Source organism: Anabrus simplex, chromosome 6, assembly GCF_040414725.1.
Source record: "Anabrus simplex isolate iqAnaSimp1 chromosome 6, ASM4041472v1, whole genome shotgun sequence".
NCBI lineage: Eukaryota > Metazoa > Arthropoda > Insecta > Orthoptera > Tettigoniidae > Anabrus > Anabrus simplex.
In genome coordinates, this window is record NC_090270.1 from 260284375 (window position 1) to 260297206 (window position 12832).

At 38.7% G+C, this 12832-nt stretch overlaps 1 protein-coding gene across 1 annotated transcript in view; it reads right to left on the reverse strand.

Moving 5' to 3' along the window:
* Window positions 1-12832, reverse strand: part of LOC136875966 (adenylate cyclase type 6) — a 364554-nt gene that overhangs the window by 237919 nt on the left and 113803 nt on the right. The window contains exons 6-7 of the mRNA XM_067149581.2: window positions 9173-9322; window positions 8974-9095 (exon numbers count right to left, since the gene is read on the reverse strand). Of these exons, the coding sequence (XP_067005682.2) occupies window positions 8974-9095; window positions 9173-9322 (272 nt within the window). The remainder of the gene's footprint in view (window positions 1-8973; window positions 9096-9172; window positions 9323-12832) is intronic.

A 12832-nucleotide genomic window follows, 5' to 3' on the forward strand; every position in this document is an offset into this window, starting at 1 on the left:
TTGTGTGAGAGAAACATAATCAATTTTGGGACAGTTATATCTTAAACCACTGGTTCTCAGCTTTTTGGTGTTCATGGCACACTAGTGTACAAGTTGGCAACAATGGAGGTTCTCTCTTATGCATGCACAGTTTGCCTTCAACAGACAGTTATTTGTAGGATGGCAGTTGTAACACCATTTTGTCCATGTTCTGGCATGTTTTTAGGTTGTTAATTTGACAACATACTGTGCATTTTATGGATAATGTTAATATTGTCTCAAAAACATCTATGTTCAGTACTGATTAGTTATGATTAAAAGGAGGATAGTTGGAGATGAGTCAATGAGAGAATCAGGCAGTAACTGAGAACAAATTGAGTCCACGTGTAAATGATGAGAAAGAAGTAAAGTGAGAAACAAGAGCAGGAAGAAATGTTTGAGAATTCTGTTTACTGACCAGGATATATGAGTGTGTTTGTTCTTGGACTACCACAAATTAAGCTGTTATGAAATAAGTGACAAGCTCAACTTTCTCATAAATTTCCAGTAATCAAATTTCTTATTGTAATGTGTTAGCTAACAAATAACTGTAGCAGAAATATGTTCAAATTGTTGAATCTCTTGTTGTTTGTTCAGAACAACTATTAATTTCAGTTACTGTTACTAGGAATATCACAAAGACACAGAAGTTTTGCTACCCATCTAACAAACCTGTTGAACATTACTGCCTCCAATTCTGAGGTCTGAACCCTTCTTCTGACAATATGACACTTTGAGGTTGATGGATACCAAGTACTCTCTCCATATATATTTGTATACAAAAGTAACCAACATCATACCAGCACATCATACCTCATGACACTCACCACAAAAGTGACACAAATTTGTGAGCCATCAAATATCCAGGAGGAGATGGACACACTCAAATTCACGTTCAAGGGTAATGGTTACAACGATGTATAGATTCAAAGAGCTTTACATCCCGGAGGGACAACTAATCAAAGCTCACAAAAAAAAGACGTGAAGGAAACTGCCTACCTGCCTTACATTCTCAAAACTATGGACAGAAATTCCAAGGCCTTTAGCAAGAATAATATAAAAACCATGTTTGGCACTGTCACTAAAATTGCTCATAGTCAAGGTACAATCATCATCATCATCATCATTTTACAGTTCCAGTTTTCCAGGTACTGTTGGCGAGCCTCTTCCATTCTGTCTTATTGAGATACGTTCTGTTGTTAATGATGTTCTCGAGTGTCCTTCCCCGATCTGCTCCATCCTCATTGCATGCCCAACCACCTCAGTCTGGACATGCTGACCCGATCTAACAATGAAGTAACAATCCCAGCTTCCTTCCTAACCACATCATTCCTTAACTTGTCCAGTTTTGTTTTTTGAATTGTGGACCTAAGGAACTTCATCTCGGATGCCTGCAACCTTGATGAGCCTTTCTTAGTGAGGGTGCAAGTTTCAATACCATAGGTTAAGATTGGTATGAAGTACTGATTGAACATCACCAGCTTTGATTTTGCTGGTACTTTGGGATCCCAGAGGAGTGTTTATACTTGCTGGTAAAACTGAGAAGGGGTTGCCTGGCCGAGGCAGTAAAGGCGCGCTCCGGTTGCCCGGAAGGACGTGGGTTCGAATCCTTGTCAGGAAGTTGTACAATTTAAGAAATGAGATTTCCACTTCTAGAGGTGCATATGACCCTGAGGTTCACTCAGCCTACACCAAAAATGAGTACCAGGTTAATTCCTGGGGGCAAAGGCAGCCGGGCATAGAGCTAACCACTCTACCCCATCACGTCTTGAGGTTAACAATGGTGGAAGGCTTTACCTTCCACTCCTCCAAGGGCCTTCATGGCCTGTACGAAGGTGACTTTGCTTTGCTTTGCTTTGGTAAAACTGAAAGCTCTTCTGCACTCTATTTTCCACCTCCTTTGTGGCTAGTGTATCTCGAGATATTACACTTCTGTAGTATGTAAAGCTTTCCACACTTTCTAGTGGATGGTTTTCTAGCATGATATTTGCTGGTCATCCCTCTCTGTTTATTGCCATCACTACTGTTTTGAGTTTGCTTATCTTCAGATTGAACTCCTGGAACTTAACCTTCCATTCATTGAGTCTTGACTGTACTTGTTCCTCAGTTTCTCCCTAGATCATGACATCATCAGCGAAGGCCATTGCATTTAGTTCACCAGAGGTTTTCTTGATATTCTGCATTATGTCATCCATGATGGTGATAGACAATAATGGGGATAGTTCACTACCTTGCTGGACTCCACTTTCGGTCTTAAACCAGGATGAATATCCTTCACCCAATTGCACACAGCTGGTACAGTTCTCATACAGCATCTGAACTTTCCTCACCAGTCCCTCTGGCACATTTCCTTTTCTCAGGCATTCCCATATCTTCCCTCTTGCAATGCTGTCATATGCCTTCTCAATGTCATTGAAAACCATAAACAGATCTTTGCCTTTTCCCCAATATTTTTCCATTAACATATGGACACTGAAGATTAGGTCTGTTGTGGACCTGTTAGGCCTGAAGCCATACTGTTCCTCTTCAAACTGTGGCTCCAAGTTGACACGCAATCTTCTCAAGAATCTTGAGCCCATGAGAAAGGAGTGTTGTTCTCCAGTAGTTGGCACATTTTTGGTGATTTCCTTTCTTAAACAGGGGGATAATGACACCCTTTCTCCAATCAGTAGGTATCTTGCCATCTTTCCAAACTGCATCAAGCATTCTGTGCAGCCACTGTAAACCCTGGACTCCTGCTGCTTTAATCATGTCCATGCTGATTTCATCGATTCCTGGGGATTTCCCTTGTGGCATCTTCTTAAGGACTGCTTCTGTTTCTGACCATGTAATGGGAGGTTCCTCTGTGCAACTTTCAACAGCTGGTTCTTTTGTTCTATGATCTGCTTCTGTCCTGTTCAATAGATGATCAAAGTGATTCCTCAGAACCTCTCTGATGTCCTGTTCTTTCCTGGCCAGGTTTCCATTACGATTCTCAAATGCTTTGATGGTTTAGGTATAAGCAAGGAGAAATTATCACACTCTGGGGTGTACAAGCTCCCGCTTGGAGCGCTGTGCCAGCATACAGCGAGCCACCTGGTGACGAACGAGCATACCACTACAATTTTCCAACGGTAAAATATTCTTAAATTCAAAACCTCATTATTATAGAAGACATCCTCGTAGACAGCTGAGAATTTCTTCTAAAGATGCGGAGCAAAGTTCTCTGTGAAAAATAAAGAGTTCCACCTTGTTTTCTTGACACAAAATAAGCCCAAAAGCCCATATCAGGTCTACAAGTATGGGCCGTGAAAGCATCAATGTTAACATCATAACAGTTCTTGCTAAGCTATTCAGAAAGTTAATCGTGTGATAAATTCTAAAGAGGAGAGAAAAGATAATAATAATAATAATAATAATAATAATAATAATAATAATAATAATAATAATAATAATAATAATAATAATAATCATAAGAATAATAATAATAATAATCATAATAATAATAATAATAATAATAATAATAATAATAATAATAATAATAATAATAATAATAATAATAATAATAATAATAATAATAATAATAATAATAATAATAATAATAATAATAATAATAATAATAATACCTTACACAGCATTTCACACCAATGATTCTATTATAAACCAGCTCAACCTCAGAATCAGATTATCACCAATATGTAAACAAAGAGTTTTACAATTCTTTGGACACACTATGTGATGTGGGAATGACAGCACTGATTATTCTTCAAAATGTTCCCAGCAAGAGAGATCGTGGACGAGTTTCCACTTGATGGTCGAACGTTATTGAGAAATATAACTGGGTTGAACCTCTTTGGTGCAGCACATCTGGCTGAGGATGAAAGAGATGGAAACAACTGAGCAGTAGCCTCCTCAGAGATCACGATCCTCAGAATTGAGGTAACAATAAGGGCCCTTTCACACTATCCACTGCTTTCCACGTCACTCCACTCCACTCCACCAGAGGTGTGGTAAAAGGCCGGTAGCGTTCACATGAGACACTTCATGTGGCGCAACCTCCGTCCACTCTCGTCAACAGCAGGCTGCTGTCAACCGGCCTGAAGTGTCTTCCACTCTGGGTGAGCGGAAGCTCCCGAAATCAGATTAGCTCGTTCAGACGGTCAACATTGTGTGCGCCACAAGTTCGAAATTTTTGTTTCAAAATGTCGGTTCCATTCATAGATACTGAAAAGTTAATAATAGGGATTAATGAACAACAGACTATTCAAATAAAATTAAAGGCTTCTAGTGTGGAATGAAGTCTCCCATGAAGTGATTCCACTTTTTGCCGAACTGGACACCTCCAAAGAGAGAGAAGTTGATAACTACAGTAATAGGCTATATGTATAGGCTATGTGTTATATGTTAACTATTTATTCGATATTACAATAACATGGGTCATTGAAAAATAATTAATCAAGGTTTTTTAGCAGTCTTTATTTCAAAAGAACTGCTTTCAATTAAATTACATAATAACATTTTCTTATTTGGACCGAGCATGATAGCTGCAGTTGCTTAAGTGTGGCCATTATCCAGTATTCGGTAGATAGTGAGTTCGAACCCAACTGTCCGCAGCCCTGAAGACAGTTTTCCGTGGTTTCCCATTTTCACACCAGGAAAATGCTGGGGCTGTACCTTAATTAAGGCCATGACAGCTTCCTTCCCACTCATAGCCTTTTCCTGTCCCATTGTCGCCATAAGAACTATCTGTGTCGATGCGACGTACAGCAACTCATAAAAAAAAAAAAACAATCTTATTCGTGGGAACTACCAGTCAACCAGTGTTTTATTTACAGAAGTTTGGTGTAGGTAGCAAGGCCATATTGGTAGCTCACTAAATCAGTCCTTCAAACGGTCAACATTGTGTGTGTCACAAGTTCGAAGTTTTTGTTTCAAAATATCGGCGGAATACATTTTGCTTGCTTCAAGGATTGACAGCAATTGAAACAAATTCTCACTTATATGAAAGTAATTAAAGAACATTTTTGGATCACTGGTACGTTCATCTAGAAGAACAATGAGCTCCTCGTTCTAGGTGATATGAATTCAATGGATGGACCCAATGAACCTTAGTACTCTGCTTTCACCTCAACGTTCTTTTCGTAAGAATATAAATCCCAAAGATAACGTTTGTGTCCATGGACCAGATTCAAACCGAGATGCAAAATATGTGGTGGGGACTACAAGTTGCCGGCAAGTTAACAGAAGTGGACAGCAAGTGTCTGAGAAGTGGAGTGGAGTGACGTGGCGTGGAAAGCAAGTGGACCATGTGAAAATAGCCTAAGAGAAAGAGATTGCTATCCTGATACAGCCCTCGTAAGACAGATCCTGCAATGAGGATGGATGGCATCTAACGTGTATGGGAAATTGCATCTTATTATAGTGGACAATAGTGCTGTGTGTGGTATATGAGTTGGAAGAATGTTGGGAACAGCACAAACACCCAATCCCTGAATCAAGGGAATTAACTATTTAAGATTAAAATCCCTGACTCGGCCAAGGAATCAAACCCAGAACTGTCTTCTGAACCAAAGGCCACTACACTGACCACATCATCATCATCATCATCATCATCAATCTATTGATTGTTATTTCCATTGCTAACTTCTCTTCCTTCTGATCTGAAGCAAGCAGACAAGAATACTTCTTGTTCCTCAAATTATTTTCCATAGGGGACTAAAAAGTAAGTTTCATGATGATGATTGTTGTTTAGATGGCCTAACATCTAGGTTATCAGTCCTGATATTCAAAGGAATGTAGACAGGAGTATGAGGAAGAAAGAAAGCAGCAACTTCTTGATCTATTGGCCACGTACTAAGATAAGTACATCATCATCCCCACATAAATGTGGGGAGGTATATCTGAAGAAGTAAAACAAGAAAGCATATCTAAGTCCACAAATCTTCTTGATTCTTTGATGTTGATCAGCTGTATTAATCTTGTATGTTCAGTTAAGAAAGTTAACGAGAATGTAATACACAGGCCTATGCAACTGAAACAAAAGGAGTGACTTACTATATAAATGTGTTGATAGGAGTATACGTAAAAGAAATGTGAGTCAAAAGTTTTCAGCCACAACCTTCATCAGCAGACAGCAGAGGTGCAACTACAGGGTAGCAGGTGGAGGAGGAGTCTGCTCCAGGTGCATGCTTAGCAATGGTGGGGGGAAAATTTGGTCATTCATCATTACACAATTTCCTTCACATCATCAGAGGTCGGTCAGATGTCAGGGTAGGCCTACATGAGTTTTGTTTAGCATGTAGGTAGAGTGCTATGTAACTGTGTATGAGTACTGTGTTATAAGGTGACTGCCAACTAAAGTTGGACTGTATCAACTCTCATTTCTATGTAATTTTTACAGGTATTGGAATAAAAGTAAATTTTGGGACAGTCTGGTGCAAAAAGGAATTGGACAGGGATTAATAAAAATGATCATGGCAATGTACAAGGAATGTTGTAGTTGCATGCAAACACAAGTTGGCAGGAAAAGTTGGTTCAAAATAACAAGTGGGCTGAGACAGGGAAGGTGTTCTATCACCAATCCTGTTTACAATAGTAATGGATGACATCATGAGAACAGCAAAAGCAGCATATGGAGGAAGAGAAATGAACCTGTTGTTATCTGCAGATGATATTGTGATTTGGGAAGAAGACGACAGGAAGGTTCAAGAACAGTTGGATGTGGTGAATGGGAAAATCGAAGAATGTGGATTGAAAATAAGTGTAGAAAAGACTAAAACTCTTGTTATGACTCGAGGGGAGAAAGAAGGGAAAGGTCAGATTAGACTTGCAGACAAGCCCCTGGAAGTAGTGGAAATGTTTAAATACCTGGGCAGTGAATTAGTGGAGAATGCTCGACTGGATGCTGAGATTAGTAAGAGGATGCAAACTGGAAGTTGTTTCTATCATAGTGTAAGAAACATGTTATGGGACAAAGATGTGCCAATGGAAGCAAAGAAAACTATATACAAGATGTATTACGTACCCATAAAAACTTATGGAGCAGAAACTTGGACAATGACAAAGAAGAATGAGAGTCAAATTCAGGCAGCCGAAATGAAGTTCTTGAGGAGTATGATACAGAAGAGTAGAAGAGACAAAATAAAGAATGAGAAAATCCAGGAAGAAATTGGATTGGAAAAAATAAATGATAGAAAAGAGCTGACTAAGATGGTTTGGGCACATAAAGTGAATGAGTGCCAAAAAAGGTAATGAAAATGCAAATGCAAGGAAGGAGAGGTCGTGGACAACCACGATTGAGATGGAAGGACACAATCCAACTCAGTATTATAGGAACAAACCTGGACTGGGACACAGTGTTAAGAGGAGGAGTGGTGGAAAGACCGAAGAAAGTGGAAAGGAACCATATTTGCTCCTACCCGGCTACTGCTGGATAAAGAGAAATGATGATGATGGTGATGATGATGATGATGATGATGATGATGATGGAATAAAAGTGATGTCCAAAAAATTAAGTGGTGCAGAATTCAGAAAATGAAAATGTGAGAAAGAGGAAGTGAAAGGAATGCTATTAAGAATGTCAAAAATCTTTTAATCATATTTTAAAATTGATAATTCGCAATCACAAGTAGGTCTACACAGTTATAGTGGGGACAGTTCTTCACCACCAAGTGATTTAATAACATCCCCATCAATAAGGACTGAAATGATGAATGGAACATCTGAAACTAACATTAGTACCTGTGCTGATAGCAACTCTTCAAAGACATGTTCATCTTAAATGACATCACTAGCAAAAGTTTATTGTAGTGACAAACTTCTGACACATGAAAGATGACATATTATTGTTTTAGGTCCTCATCAGCCACATGGCCTCTCGTTTCTGGATTCAAGCCCCTCCACTGTAAAACACCCTATATATCTTCTTCAGTAACTTTCTCCTCTTTCTTTCTACAGGCTCTTACTTAGCACAAGGATAGCTACCAGTATGCCTTTCTTCTTCATTAATTTAGTTTTATACATTTTTCTTTTACTATTTCTAACATTCATACAAAGTAAGAAGTGATATGCAAAGTTCTGCTATAAAGTAAATAATTCATCAGTGATTTTGCATTAGAGAAAAAATTTGTGAGAACTGGAAAGTTATTTCCTATGTACAAAATTTCATCTTTAATATGACTTACTTACCTGAATGTAAATATATCCACTAAATCTACTAATACCTTCTACTTAAAGTTAACTTTGCGTTTTTCCATTATACAATTTTCTATTTAGCTACAAGTCTCATAATGTTTCATTAGTTTTCAAGAACTCAAGTCATGCTTGTAGTCCAGCAATAACATACAGATCATTGGTAAAACTCCAGTATATGCCCACCTGTGCATTATTTCAAAAGGTGAATCATATACTGTAAAACTTCATATTACTTGAAAGAGAGAGATATGTTCATAGCCAACCAGGCCACCCCTAAAAATATATTGAATTTTATAATGGAATTGTAAACTGTGCAACATTTTATATACTACCCACATCAATAGCATCTGCCTTTGGCCATTGGCTAAAAATGTATGAAATATGGCATCACTCCCAGAATTCAATATAGAAATGATTACCAATTGTGGCATAATAAAACCACTTGTTGAAATGAGCGATGCAAGCAGCCCATCCCCTTCAGTTGCCAGTGTGGCTCCTTTGCATGCACCCTGATGATTTAAACCAATCGAGTGTCACTATACAAACCTGGATTGACGACACTAGTCAAGACATCTTGTAAACATTTGGTAGCAACTAACTAAGTGCCAGTGCCAGCTAAAAAAGAAGGAGCATTAAGCTAGGATATCTTCTATTGTGTTGTGGAAGCCTGCAGCTGTGTTGGCAGGAGAGCCTATACTGAAGTTCTACTAGATCATTTTAAAGGAAGTGAATTTTAAAATACCATGTAAATAAGCCAGGGGAGTGTAAAAGACTGTGCTATACCTTACGTTCTCATGCCGTTGGATGTATATCTTGTGGAACATGGTATCCTTGGGTTTGCCAGCAATGTCGGCTTTCATCTCCATGGCAACATGCCGGGGTAGCACAGAAAGTAGCAGCCGCTCCTGTGATAGCAGAGTACAAGATGAGTAATCACACTCTTATCTGAGTTGACAAATTATGTATTATTCAAACTGCTCACCTGCTGCTGGTTTTCACGCTGGGTTGTGAGGCGAGCCTCGATACACTGGCGGGTCTCAAGGAAGGCCTGACGCTGTGCCAGTTCACTGGGGTAGTGTGTGAATACTCCAGCCACATTGGTACATGCAAACAGCACAATGTTGCACACTAGCTGTGAACAAACACAATCAACCACTTCTTCAGAAGAAGAACCAAAACTTTTATTTTATATGTGTTAGTTAAGGTATTGACCAATGAAGTGTGGAACCAAGTCTTAAGTGGTTTGAAATTGCCAATAACATTATTGTAATAAATTTCACAAGAAACATTACGTCCCTTGACTTTACATTACTCACCACACGATAATAACATACGCTACACAACCTAAATTATGAGGACTCATTATCACAATAAGGGAGCCTCCGTGGCTCAGGCAGCAGTGCACTGGCCTCTCACCGCTGGGTTCTGTGGTTCAAATCCTGGTCACTCCATGTGAGATTTGTGCTGGACACAGCGGAGGCAGGACAGGTGTTTCTCCGGGTACTCCATTTTTCCCTGTCATATTTCATTCCAGCACCACTCTCAAATATCATTTTATTTCATCTGTCATTCATTAATCATTGTCCTAGAGGAGTGCGACAGGCTTCAGCAGCCGGCACAATTCCTATCCTCGCCGCTAGATGGGGCTTCGTTCATTCCATTCCTGACCCAGTCGAATGACTGGAAACAGGCTGTGGATTTTCATTATCTCAATAAGAGATGTTTAGGCCTATATAAATCCTGATGCAATCAGTTTAGAAATAGGCATGCGATATACTTAAAAATAAAGGTCTGTCTTTCAACAGCCATAATTATCCAAAGAGTGCTTTCCATCATTCAGTCATTATGTATTATGTTTACAAGTACAATATTCAATTAGACCGCCCCAATCAATCTGCTGACGGGCTTAGCGCGCTTTCTATAGTACGGCCTGTACATCAAAAGGCAGGATTTATATTTCGGACATTTTTACGTTTAAGTTCTACCCGGATAAAGTGCTAGTAAAACATTTGCTATTCCAGGAGTTTGCTCGTGAGATGCTAATGACCGATTGGCATTACTACGCTGAAAGAACTGCTATGAGCATCTCGGGGCATATGGAACGGAAAAACGAAATGGCACTATTTGTTATGGGTTCAATAAAAACGGGCTCTCAACTCATTCCGATATCGGCTTGAGTAAATACATTTCCATTACCTTCTTCTAGAGCATCTCTGTCGACAGAGGAAACATATGAACCACCCCCATTATCCCGTCACGAAACAAAAACACTGTCTTTGAAACAAAGAGCGAACGTCGCGGACGACTCAGCTCTCTTTATCCAAATCGGCAGCGTAGCGTATATGGAAATGAATTCACCTCCTAGGCCTACATATACCTACGTCTAAATTTTACTTTAATCATTAACTATACAGTAGATCACTTTTCAACCGTTGCAAAGCGAGTCTGTGGTGGTAATTATTGTTTTAAGAGGAAGTACCGTACGGTACAACTAGGCAACCATCCTCTATTAACGCTAATCAGTAGGAGGTGGATTTCTATGACCTAAAAATGGGAAAAATATGTATCGTATGCATTTATGACCTAACAAACATAAAAATATGACATATAAAATTCAAAATATGACTTAATGAATTGCATCTACATTACATATAGAAACACTTTTATTACAATTGCTACAGGCTGCAATTAATGTAGTTAAAATAGTGTTAATTCTTTGAAATCTTTAACCTAAAAATTAACTATAATGCTGAATAGTTCATGAACTAATTAAGGTTACTGCATACCGGTACTCCTAGACAAGGACAGACTCTGCGGAAGACATAAACACTATACCCCTAGTTACTTTCACTGTTCAATATTCAATCAATGTTTCGTTACCGGTATATGTACCGGTACCCACAAAATATGTGTTATATGAATGAAGCTTTCATACCTGATCTAGTCACCATTATCAGGATTGTTGCAATTTATGACCTCATGTATCTTTTCAGCTTTATGTCTATCACCCTTTCTTTTATACACAGGGGCTACTATAGCAACTCTCCATTCATTTGGTATAGCTCCTTCAACCAAACAATAATCAAATAAGTATTTCAAATATAGTACTATATCCCAACCCACTGCCTTTAGTATATCCCCAGAAATCTTATCAATTCCAGCTGCTTTTCTAGTTTTCAGCTTTTGTATCTTACTGTAAATGTCATTGTTATCATAGGTAAATTTTAATACTTGACATTTACAGTAAGATACAAAAGTTGAAAACTAGAAAAGCAGCTGGAATTGATAAGATTTCTGGGGATATACTAAAGACAATGGGTTGGGATATAGTACCATATCTGAGGTACTTATTTGATTATTGTTTGGTCAGAGGAGCTATACCAGATGAATGGAGAGTTGCTATAGTAGCCCCTGTATATAAAGGAAAGGGTGATAGACATAAAGCTGAAAATTACAGGCCAGTCAGTTTGACATGCATTGTATGTAAGCTTTGGGAAAGCATTCTTTCTGATTATATTAGACATGTTTGCGAAATTAATAATTGGTTTGACAGAAGGCACTTTGGGTTTAGGAAAGGTTATTCCACTGAAGCTCAGCTTGTAGGATTTCAGCAAGATATAGCAGATATCCTGGATTCAGGAGGCCAAATGGACTGTATTGCGATTGACCTATCTAAGGCATTTGATAGGGTAGATCATGGAAGACTACTGGCAAAAATGAGTGCAATTAAACTATAAAAAAGAGTGACTGAATGGGTGGCTATATTTCTAGAAAATAGAACTCAGAGTAGGCGAAGCTTTATCTGACCCTGTAATAATTAAGAGGGGAATTCCTCAAGGCAGTATTATTGGACCTTTATGTTTTCTTATATATATCAATGATATGTGTAAAGAAGTGGAATCAGAGATAAGGCTGTTTGCAGATGATGTTATTCTGTACATAGTAATAAATAAGTTACAAGATTGTGAGCGGCTGCAGGGTGACCTCGATAGTATTGTGAGATGGACGGTGGACAATGGTATAATGATAAACAGGGTTAAAAGTCAGGTTGTGAGTTTCACAAATAGGAAAAGTCCTCTCAGTTATAATTACTGCATTGATGGGGTGAAAGTTCCTTTTGGGGATCATTGAAAGTACCTAGGTGTTAATATAAGAAAAGACCTTCATTGGGGTAATCACAAAAATACAATTGTTGATAAAGGGTACAGATCTCTGCACATGGTTATGAGGGTATTTAGGGGTTGTAGTAAGGATGTAAAGGAGAGGGCATATAAGTCTCTGGTAAGACCCCAACTAGAGTATGGTTCCAGTGTATGGGACCCTCACCAGGATTACTTGATTCAAGAACTGGAAAAAATCCAAAGAAAACCAGCTCGATTTGTTCTGGGTGATTTCCGACAAAAGAGTAGCGTTACAAAAATGTTGCAATGTTTGGGCTGGGAAGATTTGGGAGAAAGGAGACGAGCTGCTCGATTAAATGGTATGTTCCGAGCTGTCAGAGGAGAGATGGCGTGGGAGGACGTCAGTAGACGAATAAGTTTGAGTGGTGTCTTTAAAAGTAGGAAAGATCACAATATGAAGATAAAGTTGAAATTCAAGAGGACAAATTGGGGCAAATATTCGTTTATAGGAAGGGGAGTAA